The sequence below is a fragment of the Carassius carassius genome, chromosome 2 (genome assembly GCF_963082965.1).
Source record: "Carassius carassius chromosome 2, fCarCar2.1, whole genome shotgun sequence".
Taxonomy (NCBI): Eukaryota; Metazoa; Chordata; class Actinopteri; order Cypriniformes; family Cyprinidae; genus Carassius; species Carassius carassius.
The window spans coordinates 48,653,166-48,673,089 of NC_081756.1; the positions used below are offsets into that span (position 1 = coordinate 48,653,166).

General features: G+C 35.0%; 1 protein-coding gene across 1 annotated transcript in view; it reads left to right on the top strand.

Moving 5' to 3' along the window:
- The first annotated feature begins 430 nt into the window (after positions 1-430).
- LOC132111366 (phospholipid-transporting ATPase ABCA1) overlaps positions 431-19,924 on the top strand; it is a 143,008-nt gene continuing 123,514 nt past the window's right edge. The window contains exons 1-4 of the mRNA XM_059518590.1: positions 431-529; positions 9,143-9,256; positions 18,117-18,210; positions 19,219-19,360. Of these exons, the coding sequence (XP_059374573.1) occupies positions 9,191-9,256; positions 18,117-18,210; positions 19,219-19,360 (302 nt within the window). The 5' untranslated portion in view covers positions 431-529; positions 9,143-9,190. The remainder of the gene's footprint in view (positions 530-9,142; positions 9,257-18,116; positions 18,211-19,218; positions 19,361-19,924) is intronic.

Sequence of the window (19,924 nt, forward strand, 5' to 3'; positions counted from 1 at the left end):
TTTACTTGTCTCCCACAATGATGTAACACGCTTAAAATTACCTTATACTGTAAAAAATGTTCCCATCAGAAAATACTGATGTGATTTATAAGATTAAATTGGCATGAAAGGTATTTCATGTTATGAATGTGATATATAATTGATCAGTGGGATTCATTTAGATGTGCAGATTCATACTATCAGGCCCTTCAGTTCATCTGAGGATGCTTTTACTGCTACTGTAAAACTTAGCTGATGATTAACTCTGATCCAGCGTCTGATCAGAGGAGCACTGATGCACACCTGGGTGTGTTCTGCTCTGCTCTGCGTTGTGTAACACACACCTGCTCAGCTGTAGCCATAGACACACGGAGAGAGACAGAGACACAGAGAGAGAGAGAGAGGAACAGGTCGTCTGTGTCAGGTCAGCTGGTTAATTTGCATGTAGGTGTTGAATTGTTAGTTGTGTAAAGCAAGTGCTGATGTTTAGATCATACTGGAGTCTCATGATGATGAGCTGACGGGGAAATCTACTTCAGTTACAGCACAGGTGAGTGTTTGCCAATGTTTCTGAGCCGTGTTCTGCTGTATTGTGGGCAACACTGTGTTAATGCAGTGCTGGGGTTATCATAGTGAACTAAAACTACTAAAACCATTGAAAAGATGTTTGAAACAAAACACAGGTGAACTGAACATATTATAAAATATTTCTATATCAAGTGTTTTATAGTTATTTATTTCAGCTAGTTCACAAAGGCAACATTTTTAATTTGTTTTAACCTTATATATATATTATTTATTTATTTTTTAATGCAGGACCAATGATAGGGACTACTGAAAGTGTTGAAAAGATAGAGCAACCATTTACATAATCTAAACTACTATATATACTGTCCCTTATACAAATACATATTTTAACGTTAAAATCTGAGTCCAGTCCTTTCTGATCATCTTTTTGACTTTCCCCATTATAGAAGTGTTTTCTCGCTGGATGCTTTGATAATGCTTTGCACTCAGCATTGGACTGTGAGATTATGCAAAAATATGAAAAGTATTCATTTCATAACAAGATTTCATCTTACTGAAAACAAGGCTTCAAAGAATAATATAAAAGGTGACGACCTTCACATATTTAAATGTGACTTAAAGAAATAGTTCATCCAGGAATATTCTCTCACTTGTATGCCGTTTCAACAATATTATTTTCTTTCTTTTGTGAAAGACAGAATGAGATGTCAGGTGCAATGTCTCGCTTTTCAAGCATGTTTTCAATAAACAGAGAGTTTCTCCCAGAAAAGCTACTTTATGACTTCAGAAGACTTGCAATACTTGTGCACTTAAACTGAGCTTTTTGGAGCCTGACGGTATAAATTACCATACGTCAAAACAGAAGCTCAAACATTTAGCCTAAAGTCTCATTTTATTTTGCATGGAAAATGTCACAGTATTTTCATTTGCGTGTGAAGTATCCAAATACAGGAAAATGGACAGTACTTCTGAGAAAAAGATGCTATTAATATGCATGTTTATATTGAATTTTCCACCAAAACTTAAAACGAACTCCTAAACAGTGATGATTTCATAGAAAAGAGGAAGGTGAGATGTAGTGCAGGAAACTGGGATTGTTTTATTTACCGCATTAAACCTTGATACATGCTCAACATCCTCACATTCTTTTCTGAAGCTTTTGCTAAACTTCATGCTGCTTTCATGCGGTTTTCCAAACACGTGATTAGTGCATATTAATCAGACAACAATATTAATATTAGTAACCCTAACCCTAACCCAATCTAAAGCTGAACATGAACAAAGTCAGACTTAACCTTGAAAAAAATGTAGTCTTTACGAAATTTAAAATATTAAATAAAATAATAATACTTATTATGGAATTAATATATTTTAAACATATATACAAAAAGGTGAATTTTGATGTAATGTTTTGCCAATTAATTAAATGCATTATAGTTTAAACGCTATTAGCTTTAACTTCAGATAGGTGTTTTTTTTTTTTTTTTTTTTTTGGACCCATTAAAGTAGGACTTAAGCACATACTGATATGCAATTTCATAATTATGTATATTTTCTTCGAAATATGATTAAAGTATTGCTGAATGTAATGACAAGCATTTTAGATAAAATAAAATATACTATAATGTAATTTCTTTTGAAAATTGTATGTCATGTTCTTAATATATTTTTAATTACGCATTTATAATGATGAATCTAGCACATTTAAAATATAGTAACTTTAAATACAGTTCAAATGTTAATAAAGTACTTCACATCTGCTTATGGTAGTCAACCCATCAAATTAAGTGTACTTCTTTAAAGAGTATATTAATGTAATGATTTCAAATGTACTGTTAGTAAAACTTATAATTCAACATTTTAAAAGTGTACTTAAGTGTGTTAAGAAAAACAAAAGTCATGAAAGTGTATTTTTTAAGTCACTTAAGCAGCCTTTTATTTAACTACATATCATATAATATTACCTGCAAGTGCAGTTTTATAAGTTAAGTACTTATTTTAAGCACACTGCAAGTGTGCATTGAATTCAATTAAGCACTCTTCTTTTTCACAAGTATAAAGCTTAATTTTTTTTTTTCATTGTTTAATTTGCACAGTCTTTTGTTAAATCAAGATCAAATCTTCTGAAATCCTGTGCTAGTCAGTGATATATCAGTGTGGTTTGTGGTACTGCAGGGTGATATTAACCTTCACATGCTGTCGAATGTCGGTCAGAAGCAGCGGGACAGTGTGAGAGTGATGAAGGGTTCGGTGTGCGGCAGTTGTTTGTCATCAGTGTGATAGCTTGAAGGAGAAACGTGTGAAAGCTGATGCTTCAGTGTCATCTTTCTGATGGTAGCAGTGAGGGCTGAGCGTGGATTGGGTGACTGGAGGATCTGTCCAGCTTTCACACAAAAGTGTTGCTTGTGTCCAGCTGGAAGATCAACGCTAGATCTCTGGTTGCAATCACATCTTCTGCTCTTGCTGATTAAACATGTCACAGTATCTGTGAAGTCGTTGATGTTATCATCAGATTAATCAGAGCGAACAGGGAAGGTGCTCAGAAGGTTCTCTCAAAGATATAAACAACAGTTCTACTTGTTTTAGAACAAACAGAGAACATTCAAATGTAACGTTATCAGAATGTTTGCTCAGTGAAACAATGGAATGTTCCTTTTACATTTGCATAACCAAGAACAAAACGTTCTCTTTTATTATTATTACATTTTGAATGTTCAGAGAATATTCAGAAATAAAAATTGTTTAACCTAACAGGAGTGTTAGCAAATCATTCTTAGTTGGGATGCACCACAAATACATATACCTGGTATACCACACACACGTTTGAACAGTGTTGGGGAGTAACTAGTTACATGTAACGGCGTTACGTAATTTAATTACAAAATTATTGTAACTGTAATTAGTTACAGTTACTACGAAAAAATGAGTAATTAAATTACAGTTACTTATGAAATTTTTAACGATTACAAAGGGGATTACATTTGAATATTTACACATATCCACATACAGATTTAACTGATATCTTTCCCAAATTTCACTGACTATTCTGAGACATACCGCCCTAATAATTTCCGGGATGAGGAAATACAGCCTGGTTCCTAGAATCCAGTCATAAAAACTAAACGCGGACGAATATGCCACATTTTGGATGACTAAATCAAAAGTAGGTCAGTACACTTGAATCAAAACATGACATCGACTAGTGTCTGTGAATATTAAGCCCCAAAATGCAATATATGACTTGCACATTCTGCGTGTCTGTGGAAATCAGGCGCAGACTGGACACCGGGAGAACCGGGACAATTCCCGGTGTCATGGCAGCCGATTTTGCCCCACTATTTAATATCATTATTGTATAATTGCCTGCCGAATGTACTAAAGCGATTATTTGCGAATCCGCCATTTGATAATTAAATCTCTAATAAGTCATGAATTGTTATAAGTCATGACTCGCGCGCTCTCCGCGCCTCCGCCAAACGGTTTGGATCAGACTCCGAGTAATCAATGAGAGAGAAAGAGAGAGAGAGAGAGAGAGAAAGAAAGAAAGAATAGAGTGGACAGCTGGAGCAGAGAAGCAGAACTATACTGTTCAGGGTTTCAGGTCAGTTTCATCTGTAAAGATGCTTTTTTGTCTTTGTTTTTTTATTTATTTAATCAAGCAGCAGCACGTTGCTCATCAGTCATCACTCAAAATACTATATAAAGGACATCATTATTATCAGTTGTAATGTTACGGTAGTAATTTATCTAAAAAAAATACCGATTTTTTTATAGGTTTAGGTGGAGCTACGACAGACAACAACACAACCCTTACGAAAATTTACATTTTAATATTTAACTATAAATCCACTTGGTTACTATTGTTTAAATGTGGTAACCAAAAATGTAAAATTATTTTACAAATGTATTTATTTAAAAATAAATACAAATCCATTTGCAAAAAAACAAAAACAAAACAAGGTTATTTTACTTTTATATAGGCTAATAAAAGCATGGTTAATTTTTGTAAGGGAAAAACATGACTCGTGTACAGTATTAGGATTTTTCTATAAAGATATTGTAGAGTATTGTATTGTAAAGTATAGTTTTGTTCAATCTTGAGTATTAAAGTCATGAGAGAGATGGATAACAGGGCAAAATAAAGAGACTGAAGAGAAAAATGGAAGTGAAGGTGCAGTTCAGGAGAGAACTTTTAATTATTTTGCATATCCCCAAATTAAAGATTAAAACCTTTTTTTATGTCAGGTCCATACAAAAAAATATATTTGTCCATGAACTGGTTTGTATGAGTTTGAATTTTTCAGAATTTTTTTCCCAGTCCGCCCCTCCTGTAAATTAATGGCAAAGACATGGTTTCATTTTCTACACATAGGCCTACATTTTACATTTACATTTATTCATTTAGCTGACGCTTTTATCCAAAGCGACTTACAATTGCTATATATGTCAGAGGTCGCACGCCTCTGGAGCAACTAGGGGTTAAGAGTCTTGCTCAGGGACACATTGGTGTCTCACAGTGGATTCGAACCCGGGTCACTCACACCAAGTGCAACCAAAACCCTACTGAACCTCGCAGTGTTTTCAACCTCTGCCATCTCAATATAGGAGTACACGAGCACATAAACATAATTTCTAGAACTGCTCTGTGTCACTTCATGTGCATTTTACTTATTTTGAGAAAACTATCATCATATACAAAGAGACAGCAGTTAGAAAAAAACACCAATGTTTCAGGAGTTTATTACACAGAATACGTCACATGCTTATTAGATAACTGTATTTAAGTTGATGTATATGCTTTTATTTATTATTCTTTAATTTTCACAAATTTAGAAAAGTAATCAAAAAGTACTCAAAAGTAATTAGTTACATTACTTTAATAAAGTAATTGAAAAAGTTACACTACTATTACATTTTAAACAGGGTAACTTGTAATCTGTAACCTATTACATTTCCAAAGTAACCTTCCCAACACTGCGTTTGAATGATGCGATATTTGTGCCTGTCTATTTTATAATTTATAACCATATACTTTATTATGTGATATAATGTTAATATACTCATCTACTTGAATTATACTGAAAAAAAAATGGAATAGGACTTACTTTGAAACAATTTTCATTCAGAAATGGCTAGTAGATCTCTCACACACACACACACACACACACACACACACACACACACACACAAACACACATCAAAACCTTGATAATGCAGGCAGAAAAATAGAAGTCCAAATGATGAATTAGAGTTCATCATAAGAGGCCTATCCATAATTTATTACCAATACTTGTATAAAGACAACACACAGGGTCGTACACACAAAAATAAACACACATGACAATAAAAGAATGTAATAAATATCAATTAAATTACAGAAACTGTAACACGAAACACCTTAATGTACATAACTGATAAAAAATAAATAAATAAATAAATAAATGTGAATAAACAAGTCCTGGGATTTCCGGGAATGTCCTTAACTGTTTTTCACTGTAAATTATATACAGTAGTAATTCATAGTTCTATATAAGCAAAAACTCAAAAATATATATATATAATTTTACAGTAAAATGACAGCAACATTAAATACATTTAGATTTTCACTCTATATGGTTATTGTAGGAACTTACAGTAAAAAAAAAATGAATTTTATTGTAGCATTTTTACAGTTAATTTCTGTACAAATGACCAACATTTGTTTACAATCTATATTTATGAGTTGTCTGTTTTTTCTTCCCATTTACACTCTTTTGTGTACAGCAGAATCTCCACACAAGTTGCTTTTTTCAGTATCTTTAATGTCTGTGACATATAAATTTGCAGATAACCTTCCTGAAGAGACATTTTAATATCCCATTCACATTTTAATCTCTGAAAAATATATTGCTGGCTTTTCAGCGTATGCAAATGCTGCCGATCCCCTAACTGCCTTCAATTTGCTCTCTGACCTTTTTACTTTAACACGTTCACACACCTTCCACTTGTATGTCTTTGGGTAATTGGCCCCTAAAATAAGTAAATGTGTGTGTGTGTGTGTGTGTGTGTGTGTGTGAAGCCCAATTTCCAACAGAAATAAATTATGTGGTAGAGACGGAATGGAAAAGCAATGACAGACAGTGATTCATAAATAGGAAATTACTCCCTGCATATTTCATACAAGGTTCCTGTGTTGGTCATTTTTCCTGCACGATGTTCTGGCTGATGCCTGATGAAATATTTACTGTAACTAGAGACACTTACTAGAGAAGGACAGAGCCAGGGCCAATCGAAAGACTGTAACCTGTTTCTGGGTCACAAACAGGAAATGGGTATCATTACTTTAGTAGGCAATCCACATTCTAGAACGGCAAAATATACAGTAACGTGTTTCCCCCACAAGATGTTTAAGGACAATCATTTAAAATCTGAAGCTGGAGAGACATTGTGCACTTGTTCTTCCAAGCAGCCTGGACTTCCAGTGAACAAATGTGTGGACTTGTTAGAGTGAAATTAAACATGAAACTATTTCCCATCTGGACACTTTAAACCCCAGCGCGTCCCATGAAGAGTAGGAATTTCTACACTGAGAAAATGATATGTCCTCTGAAAAGAAAAATACATACATATTCCCTTAACAAGAGACACACTCTAGAGATGGAAATGTCCTTCGCCAAAAGACAGCGTGTCACAAGAAGAGGAGTAATTGTTCTGAAGGAGTATGACCTTTGAAGAGGGAGAGTAAGTTAGTTGTTTGATGGTTAAAGATCTGGGCTAGTAACCCAAAAGGTTGTGGGTTTAAATCCTGGAAGGGACTATTGGTGACCTCGAGAGTAACTGAGTTCCCCTGTCGCCATTCTGTCCTTGATCTAGGCACTTAACCTCAGGTTGCTCCAGTGGGACTGTCCTCGTAATAATTGTACTCTAAGTCACTTTGGAAAAGACAAATAGCTAATTAACGTAGATGTGTACGGTAAGGGCAGATGGAGCTCACATAACTTCTATTAACCTGCCCACAATAAACAACCTCTGTGTCATTGTCTCATTCAAACAAGAAAGTGCTCTGAAACAATACATTTAAACAATAGTCTATACTTTTCATATATTGCACATATTTGTCAGTGTGACAATTGTAACTGTAGACACAGTATATGAAATCAGACCAGTGAGGCCAAATATGACAATAATAAAGACAGTGGGATCATTCCCAGAAAGACCACAGTGGTGAGATCAGATCATTGTCAGATAAGCAAGACTAGAAGAAAGCTGAGGTGTAAGTTAGTATGTCATGTGCAGTTTATAATGTGCTATGTTATGTAACATCTCCTTCGAACTAGAGTCACAAACTCTGCTGATCTTTCTCTTATCTAGAAGAGAGGGTTATCTAGTCTTCCCGGAAGAGTGTGTGTTTGAGGATGATTGTGAGCTCATTTCCAGAGAAACGTAGGTGACCCTGACACCCACCTTTCCCACTAGTCCTAATTAAAACCCCCTAGAGTCAGGTTTATTCTTTTGCTTTGCTCAAGACACTCCAGTCCCCCAAGCACACACACACACACACACACACACACACACACACACACACACACACACACACACACACACACACACACACATCTGTTCTGTAAAGAGCTCCTCGGAGCGTTAGGAGGCAGATAACCACTTCTCTGTCGCTGTTAACGACTCTTTCCAGTGTGAAGCGGTCATGGCTTTTTAGGGTGACTGTGGTGTGAAGATTTGGAGACATTGGGGTGTGAATGTGTAGCTGATTGTTGTTTGGGAAGGGAGAAGGTTAGTGTGTGAACACAAACCCCGGAGGATTTCCTAAAGAACAACTGTACGTCTGCACAGATTCAAGAAAGGACGTCAAAACCATTGTAGTCCTCTGGGAATTCAGTCAGTTTCACACATGGTTTTGTTTTCACCTTCCTTTCCACAGTCATGTCACATTCATTCATTTTAGTCCACTTTGTTGGATTGAAATTGCATATCATTGTCATTACTGAAAATAACATTTCTATTGACGTCAACGGTCTGATTTCTCAGAAGAGAAAGACTGAACATTATAAATGTGTACTGTCTCTGCTGAAGGTTTATTTAGTCAACATTTTGGAGAACGCTATCTAACAAATGCTAGCAGACATGGACTGCAAGCCACAAAACAAATTTTATTGGCCATGAGGATGGAGTTGGATGTCTTTATCAATACTGACAGAGAAAATATAATAAAAGTTGCATTGCACTTCATTTGTTTGTGGCTGCTAATGGAAATCAGACCATGGGGTCTGATAGATGCTACCGGACGTGTCTGAATTCAACAACTATGTTGATGTGAATCTGATACTAGAGTGGCTCAGTGTAATGAGAAACTCCACTTATTGATTGCACACCCACTCAGACGGCGTGATGTGATTATGCTTTTCCCATCAGGATGACTGTTGGTGGTTGTTAGACATTATTCTGCCTGACAAACTACAATAAGTTTGGACCTGCAGCCAACACAATTTCACTTGCAATACACCAAAAAAAGAATCTCGCAATACTAGTTTTACTACATTGGATCCAAGGTTATGTGCACCAAAGACCAAGATTGGTTTTGTGTTTTGTTAATTAGCTGTCTGTCGATAATACATTTCTTTTTTCTCTTTCTCTACAGGGGTAAATTACTTCATATTACCATATAGCAACGTGTCAACTGCTGATAATGAGTCTCCTGACACAACTCCGATTGTTACTGTGGAAGAACTTTACTCTACGGAGGAGACAGAAGGTACACACACACACACACACACACACACACACACACACACACACACACACACACACACACTTATTATTTTTCATCACAGTAAAAATAAAATAAAATAAAATGCTGTCTATTTATAGTGTAATTTAAAACCTACTTCCAGAAATTGGGCCCCTCTGGAGAGTTGGTAAATCAAACACAGTGTTTATATAATTTTCAGACAATAAATACTGATATAATATATATAATATATATACATACAATAAATTGTTTATTTTCTTATATGTTAAATAAACCATGCATTATGTAATATTTACCAATAAAGTTGCAGCTAACTGGAGAGATGGTCTTATTTACTCGCTAAACCCAATTTTGCATGTACTTTAATGTGCAGATTTTACTATGGATTTTAATATAGATTTACTAAGTAAATCTATAACTTACTTTGTAAAATCAGTCAAATGAGAATGCAAAATAAAATATGAAATAAATAAATACATACTATTTATAGCACTATTTAAAACATACTTTCTTCCAAATATCAGGCCCCTTAGTTCAAAAACTGAATTTTAATTACTAATTGATTATTATTAAAAATATATTTTTTAAATACGTGTTATTTATTTGTATGTTTTATTTATTTAATTATATATTTATTTATTTATTTATTTATTTATTTATTTATTTATTCTAATTATCTTTTTTAAAATAGAAAGTCAGATGAGGGCTATTGAAAAGCAGACAAGATAAAATGATGGTAAAACAAGTTTCTAATACACTTTTTGTATGACCTTCATATGAATAAAGTTGATTAAAGTTGAAATCTGTGTATTCAAGCCCAGGGACATTAAAGTCCCCAATAAAGAGACACTTGGAGACACATTGAAATCTGTTGTTTTTAGAGAAAGAGGAGGTTCTAGCCGACTGGGAGCAGATTTATCCGTTCTTTAGAGAGTGAAAACCAGTCTCACCTTCACAGAGAGTGTGAGATTATTAATCACCTGGAGAAACAGCAGCACAGCGCTGACTGTCACATCTCTGGAGAAAATGATTGATGAGGAAGGTCACACCCTCAAACACAGACACCACAGACTTATGCGATGAGAGCCAATCAGATCAAATGCTGTCGATTACAGGATCTGTTAGGTTCATCAGCCATACGCATCAGAATGCTGGAGGTGGCCATCCTCAAACTAGCGCTGACTAGCATAGTTATTAATCAGATAGGGATGAGCAAACAGAGCATATAATGCACAAAAACTCACCCTTCAAAACAAAAGAATGTTCCAGTCGCATGCTTGATCAGATTTACATCTGCGCACATTTTCTGAAACTCTTAATAAAGGTTCTTAATGGTTTTTTTATTTTTTTTTATTTAGTGATTTTTTGCATTTGAAGAAAAAAACCTTTATTTTTAAATCATTAGTTCACCCAAAAATTACAAAAAAACTGAAAATGTGCTTAATTGCTTAAAAATCGCTCACCCTCGAGATCAGTTGGAGATGAGTTTGTTTCTCAATCAGATTTGGAGAAATGTAGCATTGCATCAGTGTCTCACCAATGGATGCTCTGCAGTGAATGGGTGCCGTCAGAAAGAGAGTCCGAACATCAGATAAACACATCACAATAATCCTCAAGTAATCCACACCAGTCCATCAATCAACATCTGGTGAAATGAAAAGCTGCATTTTTGTAAGAAATATATCCATCTAAAATATGAGTTCATAATCCATAATAACAGTTCATCCAGTGAAAAAGTCTGTCTCCTGTTGTCTCTCACATCAAAATCCAGACACGTATTTGTTTAAAGCTGTTTAGGCTTGTAAACGGTGCTTGATCTCTCTCCGGATTCAGACCAGACCACTCTTTCACTTTTTAAGGACTCATAGACTCGTATTTTAGCAATGATTTGAAGTAAAAAGACATGAACGGATGAACTGGAGTGGTGTGCATTACTTGCTGAAATTAGCTGAAATTTAGTGTCTTTGACCAACTTGAGTAGGACTTGCATAGTTTGAATACAGCTTCATATTCTGATTTGACTCTTTCCGGCCTGTGATTGGACAGACTTTGGGAAAGTGTGCGTGAGGATGGCATGTGATTGGATGTGCTGATTTCTGAGTGCAGTATACTCTGTCTGAATGTCTCTGTGCTGTTTAAGAGGCCTCGCTCGTGTCAAGTGCCCAGGTGATTCATAAACGGCCTCCGTCGAGCACTTACTGCTCTAATGGTCTCTCTGATGGTCTGATCTGCAATTACAAGAGAGAGAGACACACAGACAGACAGAGAAACATCTGTGTGCATCTATAAATGACGTGCTGAATGTGTGGGAAAAGCAGCATTTTAGGTGCAGAAATATGAATGTGTTCAATAAAAGAGCCTCAAGTTTTATTAGGATGCTGTGCATGTAAACTAGTGATCTTTAACCAATTCCCTGTGCCTGTCATCAACTTCTCACCTGTCGTCATGCACACCTGTCTAATGCGTTTCTAATGAGACGTGCTCAAACTAATGGAGCCTGACGACCGCAGCGGACAGACAATGAGAGGTGAGAGGTGAAGAGGGAAACAGATAAGAGCTGTGCGCCAAAATACAACATTTTAAAGGGACAGTTCACCTAAAACTGAACATTCGGGACTTCATTATATTATATTATTATTTACAGTGAGGTGATGAAGCACAAACACAGTTTGCACGTAACATAAGTGCAGTTGCTTTGATTGTGTCTTCAGTGTTTTATTGGTTGGCATTGACATACAGACTTTTTATATTCAGATAGCTATTTAATCTAAATAACAGAAGAAGAAAAAGCCTCATGAGTTAATGTTGGCTGCAAACTATGGAAGCTTGTTTATATAATAATAACAATAATAATAATAAAGGTAATTGTGAAATTTCAAAAACTCTCTTGATTTCTTTCAATGCTGAGTTGATCACAATTTTGAGGGAAAAAAACAAATTACAAAAATACAAATGCAGATTCATGACATAAACACAGATTTGAAAAAAAGAAAATCAAATTAAAATAAAATAAAAGCAATTATATTTTATTTATTTATTTGTTTGTTTGTTTATTTATTTATTTTTATTCTGTGGCAGAAAAAAAAGACTTGAATCAATCAAAAAATAAATAAATAAATAAATAAAAAAGGAACCCTGCCAAAAGTGCATACATTTTTTTTATTTCATTTTATTTTTCTAGAAGAATATTAATACAAAGTGTAACGAGATTTTTATTTCAAATAAATCCTGCTTATTTGAACTTTCTATTCATCTGTGAATCCTGAAAAGAATAAATGTATCACAGTTTCCACAAAAATATTCATCAACACAACCTGTTTTCAACCTTAATAATAATCAGAAATGTTTCTTGATTTCTGAAGATCATGTGACACTGAAGACTGGAGGAAAGATGCTGAAAATACAGCTGCACATCACTGAAATAAATTACATTTGAACAGATATTCACCTAGAAAACAGCTGTTTCAAAATCTTACCGTCAAATCAGTGATTTCTGAGGCTGTTTGACAGCTAGGACGCTGCAGAAGACAGCAGGACTGTTCTCTCGGTTAGGAACAGAGATAACATCTGTGTATGTCTGTGTTGTGCTACTGTTTACAGCAGTGAACACTTCATGCTTTAGTTCAAACAGTCTTCCATTGTGAATTTTCTGCCAAAAACAAAGATCTTACAGATGATCTAGTTGAGAAAACCTGTCATGTTGCCAAGTAGAACAGCGGCTCTTGTTCAGATCGACTTGCACAGTTGACTGGCAGACAGAGCAAATGCCTACAACAACTTCAGACTTCATCTGATCCTCAGCCAAACTTTACAACATCAAAGTCTTGATGGATAATAAATCTTCAGAATTAGCATTTCCATGAGTCCATGAAGGCAGTTCAGTTGTAGGAAGCACTTTAATCAGAGCTGTAATATCGCTCTTCAATATTGTGATATAAATTCTAACTAAATGCAACATAATTGCCATAAAAATGCATTAAACATACACTAAAAGCTACACAAATTTCAATCCATGAATACATCTTTCGAGGAGCCAACTGGTGATTCATCCGTTCTCCTGTTTGCATTCCTAGCTGGAAAATCACACATAATCAGGATGGCTTGGTTAAAGGAACAGTGCACCTACATAATGAAAATGTACTGAAAACCTGCTCATCCTCTGGCCTTCCAAGATGGAGATGAGTTTGTTTCTTCATCAGATTTGGAGAAATGTAGCATTGCATCAGTGTCTCATCAATGGATGCTCTGCAGTGAATGGGTGCCGTCAGAATGAGAGTCCAAACAGCTGATAAAAACATCACAGTAATCCACAGCACTCCAATCCATCAGTTAATGTCTTGAGGAATGAAACAGTTTGGATTATCATTCTGACGGCACCCATTCACTGCAGAGGATCCACTGGTGAGCAAGTGATGCAATGCTACATTTCTCCAAATCTGAGGAAGAAACAAACACATCTCCATCTTGGATGGCCTTAGGGTGAGTGCATTTTCATTATGTTCATTATGCACCATACCTTTAACTGATAAATTATCATTATTTGTTTGTTTTTAAGTGTATAAAACAATATTCTGGTTGTGTTTGTATATAAATGATAACAAATCATGAACAAAGTGATAAAAGCATGAATGAAACTCACTCAGAAAACTGACAATTTCAAGCATGATTTTCAATCAGATCACTTGTGCAAGACCAATCTTCACTCGCTTTGTTGTCGCAAATGCATGTTTCATTTGCATGAGTTTAAACTTCAAGTCTTTCCATCTTGAGTTTTTGTTGGTTTATAAACCCCATGTGGTGTGGACATCATCCCACCGCTGTGGTCTCTAATGGTCGTGGCTCCTAGTGCAAGAAAAGTAGGTTTTAGTGGCTGGTGTGGAGCCTTTTTTTTTTTTTTTTTTTTTTCAGAATGGCACCAGAACTGGCATCTTGATGGTGAAAAATGTGCAATCAAGGGCAGTCTTGAACACAAGAGGGTTTTACAGAATCACTGAGCCTGTCATGAGCAGGTCACCTTACCAGAGAGAGAGAGAGAGAGAGAGAGAGAGAGAGAGAGAGAGAGATAGAGAGAGAGAGAGAGAGAGAGAGAGAGAGAGAGAGAGAGAGAGAGAGAGAGAGAGAGAGAGAGAGAGAGAGAGAGAGAGAGAGAGAGAGAGAGAGAGAGAGAGAGAGAGAGAGAGAGAGAGAGAGAGAGCTTGTCTGGATTTTCTCTTTGATAACTGAGGTAAATCCTCCAGCAGACTCTAATGGAGTGAGTGAACTTAGATAAAGCCTCACTCTCTCTTTTCCATCTTTATCATTGCCGTATTTCTCTCCCCTATTTTTGCTGCTGAGTCCTTGGACAAAAGAGGAGGACAAGGAAAATATATTAAAGTATTATAGCTTTTTCCTTCCTTTTAGAGTAAGATGTGGAAATAGCACATACACACAGGGCTCTAATAACAGTATATAAGTGTGTGTGTGTGTGTGTGTGTGTGTGTGTGTGTTTTCAAACACCTAAAAACCTGGAGTGATTCAGTTACTCACATGGTGATTGTTTTGAACAGATTCTATTTATTTGATCAAACCGATTGACAGAGGGTTTATAAATCAGCCGATTTCAAGGCAGCACTGTGCTGATATTCATAACATTCTGGATTAAGTTTGACACAAACCCCTAAATATTTCAAATATATACAAATAAGTCTACTTACTTCAGCAATTCACTCAACGTGAACCTTTTAACTCAAGGACTCGATTCAAACTTTCAAACGTGCTTTAATGGAATGTTCCAAATTCCAAATGTAACGGGCAGCGATGATGTCATTTCTGTATTTGCGTGTTTGTGTAGTGAATTCTGATTGGCCTTGTCTTCACGTTCTATTGAATGACTGTGTCATCTTGTGTGGTGACTTTTGTGCACAACTGAAAAAAATTATAAAACACTTGCTGAGAGTCTTAACGCTTCAATTAAAACTTAAGTTATTTGTTTTCTTTATTTAACACTATTCTTTTGCTTTCATGCAAACACAGTTGTTTATTTTAAAATTATACATATATTTTAGCAGAAAAACTCTGCTGGGCACAATGGGAATGATTTTAGGTCTATTATTATTATTTTTTAATCATCCATTCACCTGATTCATTCAAAAACCGTGATTCATTCAGGAACGAAACACACCATTTGTTAGTTAAGTGTTGATCATATTCCAATGGTTTTTGCTGGGAATATGTGCACTGGTGAAGCAAAACAGACCAAAACAACTGGCAATATCATCAGGGGCGTCATGCTTTCATGATTTTTGAGGGGGCACATTTGGGGGGGGGGGGGTTCGGGAGTATATGTCATTCTACGAAAACACTGTATAACTGATATAGGCTTATTTTTTTATTCTTTTTTTTCCATTTTATTCAAAACAATTCCAAACATGCTTAATATATCAGGAAATATCTCGTTTCTCAAATATGTGTAGGTAAACGCGTTTTGCACCTTTATAGATTGCTATTTGATCAATATATGGAAATGTAGTGTAATCTATTAACTACACATAAAAACCCGACTTTTTACTTAAGTGCCATATCATGCCATAAAATATTTTTAATACGACTGAATTTGCATTTAATGTAAATTTTAATAACAATATTGTAAGATACTTATTTTAACACTTTCATTTTACATAGAGTAAAGAACATTTACATTATCAAAAAACATTTTCATTCAGTCTAGCCAGAGTTCAGGCACTCTCAAAAACTCCCATTAAAATCACTGAAGCACTTTACATTATGAAACGAATATCTTACATTCGTACGCACATCTGCACTTTTTGTTGTTTCTGATGAGAGAATTCGCTAAATAATTCAGTCAGCAAGCAAGTGAACAAAACACCGCGTTTCAGTGATGACTCTTCTGGACGTCTCTCATTGGCCATTGCATCCATAAGCGCAACAGAATAGTTTCTGATTGGTTATCATGAAGCGTTGTACGAACGCGTCTGTCTCTGGCTCAGCGCCAGCCAGCGAACGCAGATTTGAATTTAGCAGCTGATGCTGTGCACTGAACAATCTAATCACACCGCTGTGATTGTATCAAATATATAAAAAATATTATTCTGCATTTTTTTTTTCCGTTTGGAAGCTGCATTTAAAATCCACTTGGCTCAGAAATCTGAGGGGGCACGTGCCCCCTCACTTTGAATGGGCACGACGCCTCTGAATATCATGTATAAGTGATATTATGCAATCATGCTGCTGGTTACTTTAGTAACTTCTCTGAACTTGTGATATTGGTTCACTAGCTTGAATTATATTGGGAGTACTATTGTTAATTATATTGCTATCAACAAACTGTAACAAACAACACGACATTTGACTAAGCTTAAATAAGAACAGTGAATTTACTACTGAAATGAAACATCAAGTGCCATGCTTTTGGGAATAATTTAGAGTGGCTCAAATGAATCGTTTCTTAGACTCGATTCATAAGACTGAATCGAATACATCAGTTTGCTAAAACGATTCAACTTCTCAAGGCTATGATTTGAACTTGCTGGGTATAAACACACCAATGCATATTCAGACAGTGCTTTATTTGGAATTCTCTCTCAGTCTTGAACCAACACACACACACACACACACACACACACACACTATCTGGTGATGTGATCTAGTATTCTCTCTCATTCCGCCTGCAGACTTCTACAGTATAAATAATGGAGCAGACAGAACACACTTTCCCTTTCAGACCTCTGCAAAGTCACGCTGTGTCACACATGCAGCTGCACGGCTTCAGATCAGCCTCTTATCATTTCCAAACGCTAAAACACAGCAAGACCTCTTCTCTTCAGCACCCGTGGTTGTCAACTGCTGTCGAGTGTCAAAACCACTGTCACTCACGCCAAAGAAATCAATATAATCTCAAAAAACAACAACCACAATGTGTTTGTCAGAAAGTTTTGAAGTTCCAGCTCCATCATTCGGTTTGATGTTGTGAGCTGAATCTCAGATTGAGTGGATCACGGTAAGGCTGTGTAGGGGTTGTTGGCACATACCTCACAAACGTTCAGCATCGGAATAAAAAAGGTTATTGTGACTTGGTCTCAAAATTATGGTTTTATTTCTGGCAAAATCGAGGTAACATCCTGCAGTTCTGTCAGAATTGTTAGATTATTGCAACTCAAACTTTCTAAAATTGCAAGTTTTAACACAAAATTTTGCTCTTATTTCTAGCAGTTCAGATTTATGTTAACATCTTTGATTCAGTTATTGTAAACCCTTAGGTAATAAGCTTTTGAACTTTCTCAGAGATGATGCTCAATTCTTGATGTAATTCTCACAGTTTAGAGTTTTTGAGTTAACAATTCGCACTTTAAACTTTTTTTTTTCAAAATTGCGTGTATAAATGCGCAACTCTTTTTTCACAGTTCCAAGTCGATATCTCATAATTGTTTTGATTTAACGCATCGAAATTCAAATTCAAACACTATATGTCTTGCAACTTGAACTTTCTTACTCAAAATTGCAAGTTTTTTAACGCTTAATTCTGATTTTATTTTCTAAAATTTTGATCTTGCTGTTTGAACGAACCCTCTCAGAATCGTAAGTCAGTATCACTCAAAATGACTTCAGATGTAGTCTGAATCCTGATGCCCCAGCGACTGATTTAGTTCTTTTCTTAAAGTCACAGTTACCTTGTTTTTTTTTTTATCGATTTCATAGATTGGAGCTTTGCATATTGAGAATGTTATTGATCAGATGGTGCACTGTCAGATGTTTAGGATCTTTAGGATAAGGGTTTTTAAGGAGACTGATATGTTTGCTGTATAAAATCCCAAGCTCTGCTCAGGCACGTGAGGAGTTTTGAATCGTCTCTTTATTTCTCTCTCAGGTGCGTTTGCTGGTGGAGTTGGTTTGGCCTCTGTTCCTGTTCTTCATTCTCGTGGCGGTCAGATCCACAAATAATCCCGTTTATAAAAGCCAGTGTGAGTATTACTCAAATTTAGTTGTTTCCAGGATTTTTTTTTTTTTTCATGGAAAACATTAATTAAATGTTCTGAAGAAGTTCTGAATATATTTACCTGCGGTAAACTTTCTTTGAGCCACGGCTCTGTGTAAGTTTTGCCAGCTGCAGTTCTTACACATTTCATGAAGAATATTGATTTATACTGCCAGAAAATACGTGTTCAGTGAATCTGTGAGGTGACAGGCTACACGCGGACGAGAAAACACTTGAAAAGGCTATAGTTACACACCTAATGCACATGTTACATTAGAGCTAAGTAGGCTTTCTGTGTTTGTCAGGAAGTGAAGAGAAAGAGAGAATCTGTTGTAGTGATAAACCAAAATTCATTTTTCACTGAAACATCAAGGCTGAAATAAAATTTTTAATTTAGAAAAAAAATAAAAAATAAAAAAAAAATAAAAAAAAATATATATATATATATAGATAGATAGATAGATAGATATATAATTTTAATTAGTTTAATACTCTAATAAGTTAAGTATTTAAATAGCACTTAATGCAGTTTTCATGTCAGTGTTTTAATGATATAGTTATGTTTCCATATTTCAGTTAATTGTTGAGATATAAAAATATATTTTTTTTAATTATAAATAATACATTTTAATTAATTGCAGGTTCGACATGTAAAAAATATAATACATATATAAAACATTAAAGTGCACCAAATGCAACATTTATCATTTGGATTTCAATATAAAATTGACAGAATTCAAGTTGAGGCTTAGACTTGGTTTCATATAAGTTAGAAATTTTTTTTATATTTTTTTGGATGATGTGGACTACAAATAATGTTTGGTGATTTATCAATAACTAACAAAATGATTAAAATCGAGAAATCAAAACTTTTAACAAATATTTTCACGTGTTACTAGTGCTTCTGAATTGCTTGAAGGACATCAGAATAATGATTTGCAAGCAGGATGCATAAAGCTGCGAACAGTTATTGTGAGTCTTTGCTTCCTCTCAGGCCACTACCCAAATAAGCCCCTCCCATCGGCAGGAGTGTTGCCATGGCTACAGGGCATGCTGTGTAACATGCAGAACCCGTGTTTGAGTTTCCCCACACCTGGCGAAGCACCTGGACAGGTGAACAACTTCGACAACTCCACGTGAGTGTCACACCTGCGCTGTCCACTTCACCTCAATCACAGCGTTGTCTGACATTAATCATAATAAATAAATATACACATATTTGCACAATAAATCTCAACTAAATGTAGGAAGATTAACAATTAAACTAAGATAAACTAAAATGTATTTTCTTAATGATTATTAAATTGCTTAAATGTTTCTCACTGTGTTAAACATCATTGATGCTTAATATATTAACGTACATTAAAAAGTCTTGTAAATATGTTTGAATGTATTTCCACATTGAATCTCTAAATAAATGGAGACCCAACATATTGAATGCATAATAATATTTTTTCCTAAATACCTTATTAAAAGTACATTCTGTTCTATGTAAACCAATTAAGTATAATAAATGGTATAATGACATCATACATTTTTATTTACACAATGAATCTCTAAATAAATGTAGACCCAACACATAAGCATAGTAATTTAGTTAAAATCTTTAAATTACTATACATTTTTTTAATTTAAATTTATTTATTTAAATGTATTTTGTAAAGAATTGATTAAACGGTATTAAATTCCATGTGAATTAA